General features: G+C 33.0%; 2 protein-coding genes across 4 annotated transcripts; both read right to left on the reverse strand.

Annotated features, from left to right (window-relative positions):
- Positions 1-3,251: 3,251 nt before the first annotated feature.
- LOC146940579 (uncharacterized) lies at positions 3,252-10,538 on the reverse strand. 3 transcript variants are annotated; one of them, XM_085754278.1, is made up of 7 exons: positions 10,261-10,499; positions 10,061-10,165; positions 8,574-8,644; positions 8,412-8,474; positions 8,087-8,288; positions 6,165-6,399; positions 3,252-3,377 (listed from the first exon to the last, which is right to left on the reverse strand). In XM_085754278.1, exons 1-6 carry the CDS (start codon positions 10,325-10,327, stop codon positions 6,173-6,175), a joined length of 735 nt encoding a protein of 244 aa, XP_085610404.1. In that variant the 5' UTR covers positions 10,328-10,499; the 3' UTR covers positions 3,252-3,377; positions 6,165-6,172. The 3 variants fall into 3 exon arrangements, with proteins under 3 accessions (XP_085610404.1, XP_085610403.1, XP_085610405.1); XM_085754277.1 differs by lacking the exon at positions 3,252-3,377 and having other exon boundaries at positions 6,037-6,399; XM_085754279.1 differs by lacking the exons at positions 3,252-3,377; positions 6,165-6,399 and having other exon boundaries at positions 7,670-8,288; positions 10,261-10,538.
- A 3,056-nt stretch (positions 10,539-13,594) lies between these two features.
- LOC146940580 (agamous-like MADS-box protein AGL61) lies at positions 13,595-14,345 on the reverse strand. Its single transcript, XM_085754280.1, has one exon. The coding sequence runs from the start codon at positions 14,343-14,345 to the stop codon at positions 13,722-13,724; it is 624 nt and encodes a 207-aa protein (XP_085610406.1). The 3' UTR covers positions 13,595-13,721.
- Positions 14,346-17,870: the final 3,525 nt, after the last annotated feature.

The following is a 17,870-nucleotide window of genomic DNA, read 5'->3' on the forward strand; positions in this document are numbered from 1 at the left end:
TTTCATCCTATGTCTCTAAAACACAATAGAATCATGAAAAGGAATCAAAATCACAACATTGGCATACAAATCATTCAAAACCCTTATTTTTCAAATTTACAAAATGGGTCAAAATCAAAAGATGAATGTTTGTTGCATGTGGGTTATGATTATTGTTCCTTTTCCAACTATTATCAATGAAGAACAATCTCTATTCACAAATCAAAACTCTAACCCTAACCTAATCATCTCTAATCATGTCAAAAACATAGATTTTTTAAAATTCAAGAACAAAGATAGGAAGAGAAGATCAAACCTTGTTAATGAAGAGAGAAGCAACACAAATGCAAGAAGAAAAGATGCAAAAATGGATGCTTGAAACCAATTGAAACCTTGTTTGTGAATTAGGGTTATATGTGAGAGAGAAGTTGTTTTGTGTGTGAGAGTGAGAAAATGAAGGAATGAAACCGTAAAAGGGGAAAAAGAGGGGTTGTGGGAAGTTATGGGGAGTTAATCCCCTGGGCCCACAAAAAAAATTTCTCCCACGCCAAACTCACGCTAATAGCGTGGCTCTCTGGAGCTCTCACGCTAATAGCGCAAATTTCGCTATTGGCGTGAGGCTTCAGGATCAGTTTTTCAAAGTCTTTCATTTCTGCTTGTAAATGTATATGTACTACTCCTATATGCAAAAAAAAAAAAAAAAAAAAAAATACTTACAAAACTGGGTGTGCCTCCCAGCAAGAGCTTGTTTTACGTCCTTAGCTTGACGCATTTTGAAGAAATCATGGCTCGATTAGTGAAATCGTCGTCAAACACCGATCAATTTCACCACCGAAGTAGGGCTTCAATCTTTACCCATTCCCCGTCCAGTCGGACTTTGTCATTGGAACTTCTACACTACCGTTCCATAAGGCCTTTTTTCTTTGATTGTAAACGGATTAGACCACATAGACTTGAACTTTCCCAGGATTAACCGAGATCATGAGTTACACAGTAACACCATTTGTCCGGGCTCAAAGTTTTTGTTTCACAATCCTCTTGCCATGATAGCGCTTACCTTCTCCTTGTACACTTTAGAGGATTCAACGCTTGTCGCGCATTTCTCCGCATTGTTGTATTTGAACCTTCCTCTATTCACCCACTTACTCTTGGTCAAAATTAAGAAATCAAAACGCTTTGTGCGCACAAAACGCTTTGTGCTCTAGTTCAACCGGCAAGTGGCACGACTTTCACCTGCCTCATCAAGCTTTAATGACCAATCTATTCGTGATGCCAACACGACCTTCTTTTCTAAGATTCCTTTGAATTCTCGATTGGACACATCGACTTGACCAAGTGATTAGTAACATAAAAGAAAGTATATGTGTATATATGTACAACAAATTTACAAGAATCAGTTTTTGTGCAAAATTGCTTAACATGACAAAATTGTTTCGATACTTATGAAATTATCCGCTACTCCCCGGCAACGGCGCCATTTTGATGTAGTATATTTTGCATCAAAAACAAGATAAGTATTTTAATATCGTCTCCACAGGGAGTTGCGTATGTCATAAGCGTCTTCACAATAGTTCACATTAAGGGTTTGGATATAATTTGTTTGTTTGTAAAACTATGTTCCTAAACGACATAAAAGTAAAAACGAGATGAGATCGAACTATTTCGCTTGCGGTATAAGATAACGAGCAAGCATAACAGCAGCAATCTCTCGATCGATTAACAGACTCTAGCTTTATAACCAATATTATCACAATCATTTCTACAACATCCTTCGTGTCCAAAGCGATATCGTTATTTCTAAGTTATCGTTTAAACATTCGTGTCCAAATCCCTTAAACGATAACAAAGTCGATCGGATAACTTAATCGACCGTGTCCAGTCTGATTAAGTATCCGAAAGCATTAAATTCTTGATTAAAAGCAATTATCGAAGGTTTACAAACTTGTCAAGAGTGATATAACTTAAGATAGTTTGTTATTCTAGTTCTAGATTCAAGAGTTCGTGTCCAAATCATCTTGAATCTCTTTGAAAGCATTAAAAGCAAGAATAACAACAATATTGAATCATTAAGCTAGAACCTTATACATTAAAAGATCAAAAGATTACATAATAGCTTGTTTGATTACCTCAATACTACAAGTAGATGATAGCTACACATAGACATGTAAACTATGCAAGAGATGAAGAAAGATGAAGATTCCATGTCAAGATCCTTCGTGTCCAAAGCGATCTTGAATTGAATCTACTCCTAAACCAATTGCTTTGTGTTTCTCTCTTTGAAATAGCTCTAACCTCTCTCTAGAATGTATGAAAATATCTCAATAAAACAGTGAGTCTCTAAAAGAGAGGTAAAAATGCTATTTAAATGGCCTGTGTTTTTACACCTGCGCTAATAGCGCAACTCACGCTAATAGCGTGGTAAGGCGGCCTATAATCTGGCCAATAGGAGAGTGCCACGTTGGCCTTGCCCTGCTGCTACGCTCCAGCCACGCCAATAGCGTATCTCTCTGGAGTATTTACGCTAATAGCGTATCTTACGCCAATAGCGTAGTTCTTCTTGACTAGCTACGCTCCAGGTGCGCCAATAGCGTAGCTCTCAGGAGCTTGTACGCTAATAGCTCAGAATACGCTATTAGCGTACTCTTCAAGAGTTCTCCAAAACCTACGCCCCAGGTACGCTAATGGCGTATCTCTCTGACCTTGGCCATTTCTTCATCACGCTAATAGCGTAGGACACGCTAATAGCGTAGGACATTGAACTTTGACGTTTCTTGCTCCTTGCTTGTATTTTCCTGCACAAAAAGGGTAGACTAAGGCTCAAAAGCATAAATGACATATTTACACAATAATTGGAGTTTTCCATAGAGAATCTTGCAAAACAAGTCACTAAAATGCCTAAACTCCTATATGAAATATATCACTTTTAAACACTTATCAACTAAAAATTGGGATTTTCTTGTTATTCTTTTTCATTCTGTTGGCACATAAGCAGCGTCTTAAGATTACAGAACCTTTTATTGCTGCTTAAACTTTCTCTCTACTTAGTTGAGAGATTCTCAGGCTGTTTGAGATGATTCTAACAATGACAATAACAAGAATGTCTCAGACTCTACCCTTGTTGTTGCTATTGATCCTCATCCGGCAGTGGTCACCTAAGCAATACAGTTCCCAGACGTTTCCAGAATTGAAGTTTTTGATGGACAGAATTCCTGTCGTTGGCATGAACGCATCTTCACACTGCTAGACGTCCACGGTGTCGCTTCCGCTCTTACTGATGTCAAACCAGATGAAGCCAAATCAGATCCCAAACAAATTGAAAAATGGACAAATGCTAACAAGGTTTGTCGCCATACAATTCTTTCTACATTATCTGATGTACTTTTTGATGTTTATTGTTCCTACAAGGTTGCCAAAGAAATTTGGGACAACATGAATGTCAAGTACACTGCTGAGGATGCTACCAAACAGAAGTTTGTTGTTGGAAACTATCTGTAATGGCAAATGAAAGAGGACAAGGAAATCAAAGTGCGGATCAATGAGTATCACCAACTCCTTGAAGAATTGAAGGCGGAGAACTGTTGAAGCAAAATCCTTTTTATTATTTTAAGGATTACAAACATATTTATTTAAATTATATATTGTTATCTACTAATGATTCTTTGTGAAGAAAAGTGTTATAAGAATGATCTCAAGAATGATCTTTGCACATAACAAAAGCCACCAACATGAAAACTCACGCTACTGGACAAAAGCAAGCTTTATGAGTAATGGTTTATATATCATTAAGAGCAAGAAAATTAATATGGAATATTTTGTCTCACCAAGTTAAGGAAAAGATCATATGACTTGATTTGGAGTAAATATACATTTATGGGCTTTAAAAGCTTTTGATCCATTAAGGAAAATGACCCATAAAGAAGAAAGATATTTCTTACATGACATACACATGAGATCACATTGTGACATCATCAAGTCACATCCAAGTAGCTGTTGCAAACTCACAAGTTGCTGGCAAAACGCGTGACTCTCTTCCAAAGCTTGCTGGATTTTCAAGAACGTTCTGGACAGGCTCAAGAGCATTCTGCAAGTGTATTTTTTCATACCTTTCCATTGAGCAAAAAGTTTGGAGCGCAAAAGGGATTTGAATTAAAGCAAGGACAGCTATTTTATCAAGTGTGGGCAGCAAGCATCTCACTTCTATAAATAGAGGAAGGCCTTGATGTTTAAGACTGAGAGTTTGAAATACAAAGCATACAACTTTCTCAAAGCAAGAAAAGCTATCAATCTCTTCATCATCTTTAGTTCTACATCTTTAGTTCTACAATCACAAAGCAAACTCCATAAGCTTTCACTATATTTATTTTCCTTATCTCTTTGAGATAACATTTTGAGTTTGTGTTTGTAAAAGTCTCTTTTGTTTGAGACATTTAGTTCTAAATCATCATCCTACAAAAGTGTAATTTAGATCTCAAGTCTATTGGGCTTAATAGTTTGAGATAGGTGTTCTGGACTGATCTGGTGTGATCAAGACCTTATAGTGTTGGTTAGAAGTTTCTACCAACTGTATACTATAGTGGATAATCTCACACGAGGTGTGTGGGGACTGGAAGTAGCCGGGTTTGGTGAACCAGGATAACTCTCCTGTGTTATTCTTCTACTCTCTATCTCTTTTAATTTACACAATATACACACACTATCACACGTATTTATTTTTAACTATCTCCAGAACATTCTGGTCCTAATTAACTATAATCATATTAATCCAGAGTTCTCTGGTCCTAACTTAATTCGTACTTTACAAATTAAACTGCCTCCAGAACATTCTGGTCCAAGATAAAACAACTGCTTAAATATTTAACTAAAGTTTAAATTCAGTCTATTATATTGTTTTATCATTCTCCAGAACAATCTGGTCCTAACTAAATTAACTTTATAATTCAGCTTAATATCATTTTTCTCATTCTGCTTATATTATCACTCTCCAGAACATTCTGGTCCCTTATATAAAATCAATTAATTATCTATCTATTAAACTAATATTCACCAAGAAGTTTTTTTTGAGTATAACTTAAAGTTTCAGGAATAATTTAAAAAGGGTCACAATTCAAACCCCCCCTTTCTTGTGACGTTTATTGCTACTTCAAGAACATCATACTTCCAGGCGTGTTTGTCGCTGATGCCTTGGTTGAAAAGTTGCCCGACTCATGGAATGATTACAAGCTACAGCTGAAACATAAGCACAAGCAGATGTTTCTTAATGATCTCATCAGACACATAATCATTGAAGACACCAGTAGAAAAGAATGCGGAGCTGCACGAGCCAAAGCTTTGGAGTCGAGAGAAAATCTAATCCAAAACAATACACGCAAACAACAGAGGAATGAAAATAAAAATGATTATGCCCTCAGAGTAACTAGCCTCAATTCTAAATCGAACCTAGATTGTTGCTATGTGTGTGGAAAGAAAGGTCATAAAGCATATCACTGCAGATATTGGAAAGTGAATCGAACATTCGAACCTGAGTCAAATTTGATTTTGGCTTAGGAGGCCATTCACTTTTCGATATCTGCAGTGACATGCTTTATGACCTTTCTTTACACACACAACAACCTTAAGTTTGATTTAAAATTGGGGTTAGTTACTCCGAGGGTATGATCAGTTTTATTTTCATACCTCTGTTGTTTGCGTGTATTGTTTTGGATTAGATTTGCTCTCGAGTGCAAAGCTTTGGCTCGTGCAGCTCTGCATTCCATTTTGCTGGTGTCTTCAATGTTGTTTGCGTGTATTGTTTTTGATTAGATTTGCTCTGAGTGCAAAGCTTTGGCTCGTGCAGCTCTGCATTCCATTCTGCTGGTGTCTTCAATGATTATGTGCCTGATGAGATCATTAAGAGACATCAGCTTGTGCTTATGTTTCAATTATTGCTTGTATGAGTCAGGCAACTTTTCAACCAAGGCACCAGCGACAAACACGTGTGAAAGTATGATGTTCTCCGCCTTCAATTCTTAAAGGAGTTGGTGGTGATAATCTGCACTTTGATTTCTTTGTCCTCTTTCATTTGTCATCACAGATAGTTTCCAACAACAAACTTTCATGTTGTCCCAAATTTCTTTGGCAACCTTGTAGGAACAGTAAAGATCCAAACATAAATCAGATAACGTAGAAAGAATTGTATGGCGACAAACCTAGATGTCTAGCAGTGTGAAGATGCGTTCATGCCAACGACGGAAATTATGGCCATCAAAAACTTCAATTCTGGAAACGTCTGGGAACTGTTTTGCATAGGTGACCACTGTCGGAGGAGGATCAGTAGCAACAACAAGGGTAGAGTCCGAGACATTCTTCTTATTGTCATTGTTAGAATCATCTCCAGCCATAATTCCTTAGATTGTGGAAGGCAGGTGACTGAAGGATCACAACCTGCAAAACAATAAAATGCAACGTAAAACCTGAGGCCTGAGGCGTGACTACGTCACTAGACTAAGAAATTATTCACAGAATTGCGCAACTCCCCCATAATACAAGAGGTTCTTCTCGGTGGTAATCGTACCGATGCTATCAAGACACGAGAAATAATAACTCAGATGACTCAGACACTTAGTTTTTTTTATAAGACTGAAAGAAGTAATAAAACAATATTTAGAAGAATGGTATGTAACTCTGCATTTCACGTACTGAAAAACTGATTTATTTATAAAGGTATTATGCTGAGAGAAAACGTTAAGCACGTTTTTTGTTCCACTCAAATCCAAATGCAAGTGGATTCTATTAATTAGGTAAGTGGAGATTGACCAAAAGCAGTTGCTAAAAAGATGGCAAGACTCTTAGTAATATCTCAATAGCAAGTAAATAGGTAACAAACAATTTTGGCTGTTAATCAAAATTAATCTAAATTGAAAAATGGTAGTCAAAGTGGTAACTTGCCTAGAGACAAAGTAGGAATAAAAATTCAACACTACAACCACGTTTCTTTTTCTTCTCATTAATAATAATAATAATAATAATAATAATAATAATAATAATAATAATAATAATAATAATAATAATAATAATAATAATAATAATAATAATAATAATAATAATAATAATAATAATAATAATAATAATAATAATAATAATAATAATAATAATAATAATAATAATAATAATAATAATAATAATAATAATAATAATAATAATAATAATAATAATAATAATAATAATAATAATAATAATAATAATAATAATAATAATAATAATAATAATAATAATAATAATAATAATAATAATAATAATAATAATAATAATAATTTTTGAAATAATTTTAAATATACAACAGTGGATTGTGTAAATTAGAAGGCGTATTGGGTTTATGCAGGAAACAACAGATTATTACTCATTGTCGTCACCATAATTTTACAGTACCTACTGTTGTCTTTGTTGGGTTGGTGATCTTTATTTGCATCTATTTAGTAGTGAGGAAGCCATATTGAGAGTAAGTCCTTATGCTTATTGATTGGAGGCAATAATTTTTTCATGTGATTTCTTATTTTTGCATCTATTTAGTCTCGGCTTGGTCTCAAGTTGAAGAGTTGTTTTTGAAACTTTTGGAACATTTTTGCTTTGCCAACCAAACAGTCAATATTTTACATGTAAAGCTCAATTATTATAATTAACTACCTCGCCAACTAGGTGAAACTGAATCAGGCAATGAAAATAAACAATACTCATCATCAAAATTTGACACCATCAGAATAACTACAGACAACTTCTCTGATGCAAATAAGCATGGACAAGGTGGATTTGGACCAGCTTACAAGGTAAATATAGCTTTGTTCACATGCACAAAACACTACTGCATGATATATAGGGCTGGCATTTGATGAATAAGAAATTGCTGTCAAAAGGTTATCTAAGAATTCTGCCAAAAGAGATATCAAATTCACGAGGCCACGTAACATAACTATATTTATACTCTCATCTAAGTATATCGATTGTCATACTCATTGGCCTTATGATAGCTCAACTATCGCCGGACGCTTTTTCGAACGACGATTTCCTTTCTGTTTTTCATGGATATAATCTAAACCAGAAGTATGTTTTTGGTCAAGGGACGAAGGCTTTTTACCGTCATTTCCATAATCACATCCATCAACATTGCTATCAATTTCAGCATCCTCATCGTCATCATCAGCGCCACTTTCTTCTTCTGAATCTATTTCACTACCATCAGCTGCCAATGAAATCACAGGCTGACAACTGGAAACAGCTGACTCTGCAGCTGCCACAGCCTCGGGTGTATGAAGATCAGCAACGCCAAGCATCAAATCCTGCCAGAAATCAAAACAGAAAATAAATAATTTAATAATTGACTATTTGCAAGTCAGTAATATGAATATAGACTGATATGAAGGGGTTATTGATATACAAAAAGTGATAGAACATTGACTGACCATTTCAATAACTTCGGATTCATTTCCTGTTAACTCTTCAAAATCATATTTCTCTGGATGATCCTACATTTGTTTTTTGAATTGGATGTATAAGGAAATAGGGGGAAAAAATAGCGACAAAGCAGTAAAAATTATATCTTCAATTACAAATCAAGTTTTAACCTTTGCATCATGCTCCAACCGCTTATTTGCTTCTGACATCACTCCTAGGAAGTCTTTAACCTTCCCTAAAACTGCATAAATAACACAAAGTATGGTCTAAAAAAATTGTAGTTTATATTGTTAACTTTCTTTAAAGAACCTGCTATATTCAAGCGACGACTACATCATTTCAAGCCACTATCATATAACCAGATATTGATATTCAACACTGGAATCTTAGGGCAAAAGGTGATATACTAACATTATATCATTCTTATCAATTACATTTGTGTTGTTTCTCTTAGAACCATAATTTTAAAAGTTTAAAACCGCATACATATATAGCCGTACAAGAACGAAAACAGTGCATGTGCGATAGTAGATCATAGATTACCAATCAATATGATACAAAACCTTACAAAAATCATCACACACAAGTCAATGATTCAAATTTATAATAGATGACCAATATGATACAAAATCTTGAACTTTGAGTTTACAGTTTAAACTATGTGACTTATAAGAATAGCCTTCTCTAACAAACAGACAATTGGGACAACATGCAAGACAAGGTTGTATAAAGCACCACAACATTATGTGAATCAAACCAGGAATAAGTTTAAGACCACAGAATCCTTTTTGACGACTTAATGGCTGTGTAGAAAATGTTCAGATTGGAATCTGAATTCAAGGCTGCAGATGTAAACTTAACGAAAAATTGACAGTAAAGCACTTTGGTCAAATATTGGTCTCTTACACTAGCAGGAAACACGATTTGATAATAATTTGTATGGATTCAAGTATTAGTATACATGTATGGGGCAGCATTGTCATACACAGATTGCGGAAAAAGAGGTTTATTCAAACCCACTATAAGTAGATCTATATTGACAACATTTTGTACCAAGGGTCTGTATGGCAAGCACAATAAGCTAAATTATAGATGACTTATAAGCTCATGTGACTAAAAGAAACGTTTGGTAGCCATCATTTCTAACAAGCTTATAGCTTTTTTTGTTAAGCTAATTCAAGTAGCTTATATCTTATCATTTTTTTCTCTCAACTTTACTCATGTCATCTTAAATGAAAAAAAAAAAAAAAAACTAAATATTAATCAAACACGTTCTTTTTATGTCATTTCATATTCAAAGTTAGTTTAGCTAATTTTACCAAACACTACAAATTCAATCAGCTATCTTATTAGCTATCTACTATTTTTTACTAAACATAGTCTACACAGAACAACAGCGACTTGTTCAAATTTCAATACGGTTAAAAGAATAAAGCTCAGAAGCAAACCAGATTAGTAGCCATCATCCAATAAAAAGTGTGACATTGTAGACAAACATCAATCAATTCTCTCACATAGCATTTTAAGTGTTTTTGTTAAGTATGGAATCATTGCAACAAATACCAGTTAACATCATAGTTGAAACAAGAACACTATGAGTATATAAAAATCAAGAATTACAGAAGAAAAAGAAAAGGGAATGAATTAGAAAGAGTACGTTGGCTAGGAGGAAGAGGAGCAGTGAGGGAGGTTCCATGAATGGGAAGCCTCTTAGTTTGAGTGTTTAATTCTTTGTTGTTGTCACAAACAAGAAGAGTGGTTTCTGCAATGATAAAAGAAACAAATTCAGCAAATTATCAGAGATAGAAAATAAATTAATAAAAAAGAAAAGAAAATGCATAGTAGAAAAAAAGAAACCTAAGGAAGAAAAGGGGGTATTCTTGTGCTCCAATCGAAGAAGTTCTTTGCTCCTGTCTCCTGTCATATCTTGTTTTGTTTTTCAGCTTCTGCTTTCTCTCTCGCACGTGATTATATGTGTTATGTTATTTTGAACTTGCTGGGAAACATGAACAATAATCGCGTAGGTTTAGCCGCTTAGCATATGTATGGTATGGCTTTGAGCTATTGAGGTTCACTAGGGTTATGTTAACACCTCTTCGATGGAGCGTCTTAAACATTTAGAGGTTTTATAAGATATGGGATCTCACTTAAGACCTCAATTTTAAGCAAAATTCATACTTTTTTAATATTAAAAAATTAAATTGTAAAGATATAAAGTTATTGATAGTTGATTGGTTGGTCTTATTTCTTTGAAATATGTATGAGATGTTGGGTTGGATGGATTGAATGTTTATCATATATACTATTAAAAAATATGATAAATGAGTGATGTGTACACGTAAGAACCATTTAAGTACCTAAAAAAAGATGTATTCATAGTGGATGTTATAAGGGGTCTCTTATGGTTTTTTATCATGTGGGGTCATAGTCTTTGAAAGAATGCGTTTTGATATTAAAAAATGATGAGAAAGTGTATTTAATGGTTGAGATTTATGGTGTGTTTGTTTCAGTTTTAAAAAGAATAAATTTTGAGTTAAAATAATCTAGAGATTTTTTAAAAAATCTAAAGCTATTTCTGTTTGTTTACTATCGTAAACATCATTTTTTTTAAGATTTGAATTCCTTATGTTTAGAAAAAAAATGATTTTGGAAAAGCTGCTTTAAGTAGTTTTTCATTTTGAGGTTAAAAATGATTTTTTTTTAACAAAATAATTTTTTTTAAATCTAAAACAAACACTAAAAAGGTAAAAAAAAATTGATTTTTTTAGATCAAAAAATAGATCTAAAACAAACACTAAAAAGATAAAAAAAAAAATCAAAACAAACAGGCTCTTAATTACTACATAGAGAGATTTTCATTAGAAAGGATCCTCTCTCCATGGTAAGCCTCAAGCTTCAACGATGATGTTTACACAATATTTGGATTTGGATTAATTCTTTAAAATGATCTTGTAATATAAGCAAAATTTTAAAAATAATCCTGTAAAAATAAAAATACATTCTAACTATGTGTAATTTGATCTTTTTTTTACTTTTGACTATGTGATATATATAAGTCCATAAAAGTGAACTAGATTTTAAATTTTTTCATGATTTTTTTTAGGCATGTTTAAGATATTAAAATGCGACTTTTTATCAATTGTGAATTTTTGTTCCCCGTTATTGTGAATTTTACAGGCATGTAGCGACACCTTGGTGAGGGTGGGAGTGATAGGTAGTCCGAAATGCTTACAAAAATGTGACTTTTCAAATTTGTTGAGGCAAAATTGGGTTCATAGAAATGTGGAGGAAAGGGTAAAGATAATAGGGTATGAGGTAAAATTCTCATTTGTTTGAGACAAGGGAAAATGTTGTCCAACAAAAAAGAAAATGCATGATTAAATTCAGGAGGATTGTGAAGTTATAAAATCTTCAATCTTAATGCATGATTATATGAAACTCAGTTTTAACTTGTTTGCATTATTAGAAGATTTTGACTTTTGTAAAATCTAATGATTGTGGGATGTTTAATTATTCTTTATATCAACATGCAATTAATATTGAAATCCTTATGTTAATTTTTCTTTTAACAAGAAATCCTTATGTTAAGTGGACTCAGCAAGTGAATAGTTTCATAGGATTCTTTTCTTTTTTTCACAAAAGTTTCATAGGATTCTTATATACGAGAAAAGATAGACTATTTAACACTACAGCTAATTAAAGAGAATTTTTAAACAAAAGTTAGTCTTAATAATTGGGTGTATTATCTGTGTTTTTTTTATTACTCTAGGCAGGTTAAAGATGGTTTTTAGTTGGGCTATCTTGATGGCTTTAATTTAGAAATACTTGAGATTAAGGTTGAAAATTTATGACTAGATGCTATTATTTTTCAACCTTAATCATAAAGTACGAATGTTCTTATGGCACTGGCAGGATATGCGAGACAATGGAAAAACGATTATATCATAGTATTATTGCTAAGTGGAAAATGGCAAATTCAGTTCTGATTTTAAATAATTCAGGCTATGAGTTGTTTATGTCATAGGTATGAGAATTTTCCAGTTCATAAATGTTCTTAAACAAGCCTACTTTTATTTTATAGTTCATTTTGTGTGGTTACAAGCAAACATGGGATTCACATTAATAAAAACATACTTACTCATACTTTATAGTTTAGTTTGTGCGGTTACTTTATAGTAAGAGTAACGTTTGACAACAAATTAAGCTAGTAAATGGAGTGATAATAGCAAAATGCACACTTTTTATGGTCTGCATCCTCTAAGCATCATGACCATGCTTAGGTAACACATTACACATCAAAACAAAGATTAACCTCTCGGAAGCAGTATATACATGCGAGCATGATTAAAAAAAAAAAACATCTAATTTTTACTTAAGTGTGGAATAAACTGTGAGGTGTTATAATTAACATGGGACAACTTTGTTGAGTATGGCTCATATATACACAGAAGAGGGGTAAAGGGCGGAGAAGGAATTGAGCTAGCGCAGTACTATATATATTGGCTGTAACACTGAAAATCCTAATTCATTATGAAAATAAATGAAACTATAGTTGCAAAGATCATTGACCGAAACCGCATTGCATGACCTGAACAAAGATTGTACCTCATTGTTTTTCTATTTTTCGTTTTCTTTTATACTTCTATATTGGTTGTGATTATAACAAGCTCAGTTGGAGGAATGAAACCCAACATAAGTGGGTCTAATTTATGAACTCCTAATGAATGAATACACAGAACAATTTCTAACAATTTGATGGGTAATTTATCTTTCACTAAAAAAACTGCATTTTAGGAAATGATGGATCCATAATCTAAAAAAGTTGTTGGTGATAATTTTTATAAATATTTGTCAATGACTTGATAATTGTTTTTGTTTGTTTGTTTCTCTCATGGCACAATGAAAATATGTTTCACTATTTGTTGATTAATTACCTTATAATGTTTTAAAAAAATCATTCAACTCTTGACCCAAAAAAAATCATTCAACTACGTGCATCAAAACAAAATCATGCAACTACATGTACTATTGTTGATGTTGGTGTATATGTGTATCAATAGGAAGCATTCGACTGTCACATATACACATCCAAAAATAAGGACAAACCAATCAATGATGATGTGAAAAAATTATTGCCAATGAGTCCTTGATGTGGGAACAAATTATTTCCAATCATGTCAAATTGTCCCACATCTATTTTTAACACACAAAATTTCAAACCAATAAATTGGAAGTGAACAAATAACTAGTGAGGTACTAGTACATGATTCACTCATTTGGATCCAAAACCAAACCATAAGAAATCAATGTTCAAGATGTCAAATTCGAAAACCAAGATAATAGCTATTAGGAAGTGGGGAAGCAATATTAATCCCTACACCTAAAAATCCATTAGCTCCAATATTTGAAGAAGAAACATTGGATTGTTCCATCATGCATTTGCTAGCAATTTTTCCAAGATTCTTCCTGAGGTCCTCAATAGAAACCTTTAATTGGAGCAATTCATTCAAGCCAAGTTCATCAACAGGGCTTTCCCACCAAAATTGCATTTGCCTAGCTTTCCTCACATGATCTATCTCTTCCCCTTGCTTCTTCTCAATCTCAAGATGGCTAAGAAGTTGAGTTAGTTGCACATTGAGATCGCGGACATTGGCATTTCTATGAGCCTCAACAAGTTGGTGAGAACTAGACTCTTGTGGAGGATTTCGACTAAGATAACGATCAATGATAGACTCAACTTCTGGATGGCCAAATGAAAAGGCCTTATTGGCCGGAGAGAAAACAACAATTGCAATTTCCACCCCACAAAGAGTACAAAGCTCGCTAGCCTTTTTGAAAAGTCCGGAACGACGCTTAGAAAATGTAACTTGTAAATGACTTTTTTTAGGTATTTTCTCAATAGGGATTTTTTGACGACCTAAACTAGTCTTTTTCTTTGACATGGTGTAAAGAAATAGAATGGAAAAAGAAATAAGGAGGAGAAGGAAGTGCTTCTGCTTTTGTCGTTCCAGGAGTGGAAATTAACATGAGTATATATATTGCTAAATCTTTGATTTACATCTAACCCAATTAATTTTCCTTTTTATATTTTTTATTACTTTTTATTATTAGTCTAAAACTAGGAAGTTATATAATCTTTGATCTTAATACCTATTCAGATATGAAACGGAATTAGTTGGCATTATAAAATGTTTTTTGGTACAATCAATGATTTTTACTCCTACCATATTGCAACACATTGAATTCCTCTTGAAAGAAAAAAAAAAAAAAAACACATTGAGTTCTTGATATATTGAATTAGGTAAATAAGTCGTATGTTAAGAGGGATGGAGTGCAACTTTAGAGTGATATGAATAACTTTTGACACACTTTTGAATAACTTTTGCAGCTTTGCACAACCTTTTACTTTTGTATTAATAAGATATCATTTACCCGTAATTATAAAGACTTTAGAACTACAATGGACAATGAAGCTCCTCTCAAGAGTTTTAGCGCTACTTTATTTTATGGATTATATACTAGCATTCATTACTTTTTTTAGTTAAGTAGTCTAGTAGTTATAATTCATAATTTTAAAATAAATAAGTGGAAACTCCGAGGTTCGAATATCAACGTCTACATATATAATACAGTGTTTCTATCAATTGAACTAAACTCACATGGATGTATAAAAAAATTCGGGGTTCAAACTCCTACCCCTGCATTCATTACTTTTTAATTATGCAGGTTTTGTCAAATATATTCAATATAAATATATTACCTAAATTCTTTCTTATGAGATAAGATATTTTCATAGAAGTTAATTTTCAATCAAATTAATTTTTAAAAAGTGACGTGCTCATACCCATTCTTTTTAAAATGTTTGATTCGTTTACGAAAATATTATTATTTTTCCTTTGAAGGTTGTAATAATTGGTCAACAAAATATTTTCCATTGATTTATATGAATATTTTTTTTGTTAGGAAACAAGAGAAAAATTATGTGTATTCAAGGGCTTCATTCCAATTATATGCTATACGCATTATTAAGAAGATTTTCTAAATCGAGTATTAAAGGTTTACAGTTGTTTGTGTTTTTTGTTTTCTTTTGGACGGTCAGCAACCCAACAGCATTATTCTTTATTTATTTTTTTGGCAAAAATTATTTTATCTTGATAGTTTTACTTTACAGAATTTTTTAAGAATTTAAATATTATACATGAGAGTATATACGCAAATATCAAATCATATGTCATCATTTAGTAAAAAAAAAAAACAAATAATCACATGACATCATGTAAATAAAATTGAAATATAATTAGACGTGTGTGTTTTCATTGTGCATGGTAATCAATCTCAAATTTTAAAATTTCTGGTTGTATTGAATATTTTTTTGTCATTGAATATGTTATACAACTGGGCTATAATATTAAAAATATGATTGAAATAAAATATTTTGACATATTTAAAAAATGATTGAAATAAAATATGATGAAAACTAAACCAAATTAATACAATCCAAGAGCACTTTTTTTTTTTTGACAGTCAAAAAACTTCATTCATTCAAAGGCAAAAAATAATACAATCGATTAAGAGTTGGGACATTCCCTACACCCATAAATTGAGATTAGACCTAACAATCAAGATAGTAGGATGCATCCTACCGATACATCTATAAAGTTCAGAAAACAAAAAGGCAACAATACTCCAAAAACAATACCCTAACAACCACACTAACTCCTTCCACCTATGGTCCAAGATCACCAAACTTTTGAGATCCATGGTCTTTGATGTCATCCAACTCCGGAAAAAAGATTGTGTTGTTGTTTGCGCATATTGACTATAATTGGTCTCTGTGATAACCAATACAATCATTCGTTGAAAAGTCCTATGTGAGGCTGAGAGGATGTTGAGTTTGCTGATTGTCGCCATGAATTCCTTACTCATAACAAAATACCGATAAGACGAATCCTTCACTAGCATTTCAACAAACACATGGCATGCAAACTTGAAATAAACCAACAATAACAAAAAGCAAACAAAACATTAAATAAAATAACAGAGAATCAAATACATGGAGCCAAACCACACTCTCAAACGGGAAGATAGCAGAGAAACCCAAATAAAACTTTTCCATGTTGGCTTTCGAGGGGGCCGTCTCGGGATCAGATCACTGGTTAATTTGTGACTTGGGGGCGGTTTAGGAAGTGGCCGGACAGCTAGCGATGAAATTGATACCCATCATGTAGCTTGATATATGCTTGTTGGAGGGACTTTATGGGACTTGTTCCAGCAGAAGTGATGAAATACAATGACAGAAGGGTAAAGGGTCGTGGTGGTTTTCTGTGAAAAGTTAAAGAGGAGCTTTGCCATGAAAAAGGAAGAAAAAGGACGGAAAACTTCTCACAGAGGAGAGACAAAATATAACTTCCCACAAGGAGAGACTTAAACAATAAACATCTCACAAGGAAAGGAGAGAATAAGAGAGGATATTTCTCACAAGGAGAGATTAAACAAAGACACTGACTTGGAGCAGCTAGATCATCAGTTGAAATTGATTTATGAGTTGTGTTGTTGAATCGATTTGGTTATGGAGGAATCGCGATTCATAATCCTGAACCCTGGAGAAAGAATTAGCAATCGCAGAAAAACACTCAACACGTGCGTGCGATTGGTGTTTTTAGGTATCGTATAACCGCTTTTCCTTAAAAAAAATCTCAATAGTCGGTTGCCAAGTCAAGAAATGAATGTCAATCCAAGAGCACTTGAATGATATATTAAGGGAGCTCTTACGGCTTAACAACCAAAACTTGAGTTTGAATTTTTTTCGAAATACAACGGTGTTAAATCTCTTGAAAATAACTTTACTATCTATGTAATTTTACTCGGATCAATATATTAATCTATGTAGTTGCGTGCAGAGAGTTTTATCACTCAATATGCGCAAATGGTCAGCAAACTCCTTTTTAGAATATGTTCAGAAAACTTTAAAATTAATTCTGAGACGAAATACATCACCCAAATGGAGAACCGGAGAAGTCAATTTAATTCAGGATTATAACAATGTGCCAAAATTTCATGCATTTGTAGAATGTGAATTTAACAAATCTAACCCTTAAATCTTATTACATTATCTTGACGATCGTTTATACAAAACTCCAAATAGTTTTTTTACAACAAAAGTCCAAATAGTTTTTTTTTTCCAGGGAAAGTCCAAAAATAATTTATATATTAATAGAAATGTCACTTAATAGTACATTCATTTTTGTGTTATTTTTTTAACTTGGAATCACCTTGTATATCTTTTCCCCCTCTTTTATTCTAAACAAGTGGTTTTTACATAGATCAAATGTTTCTTGTGATTTTTTCGCCTCAATGCAGTCTTATTTTATTTCCCCTCTTAGTGTGGTGTTCGTTTGATTTCATGTCTTGTTGTGGCGGTCATTTGGTTTAGATTAACAAATCAACTTCGATTAATTAGTAATTCA

Source organism: Medicago sativa, chromosome 3 (assembly GCF_051527215.1).
Source record: "Medicago sativa cultivar Bolivia chromosome 3, Bolivia_mono, whole genome shotgun sequence".
NCBI lineage: Eukaryota > Viridiplantae > Streptophyta > Magnoliopsida > Fabales > Fabaceae > Medicago > Medicago sativa.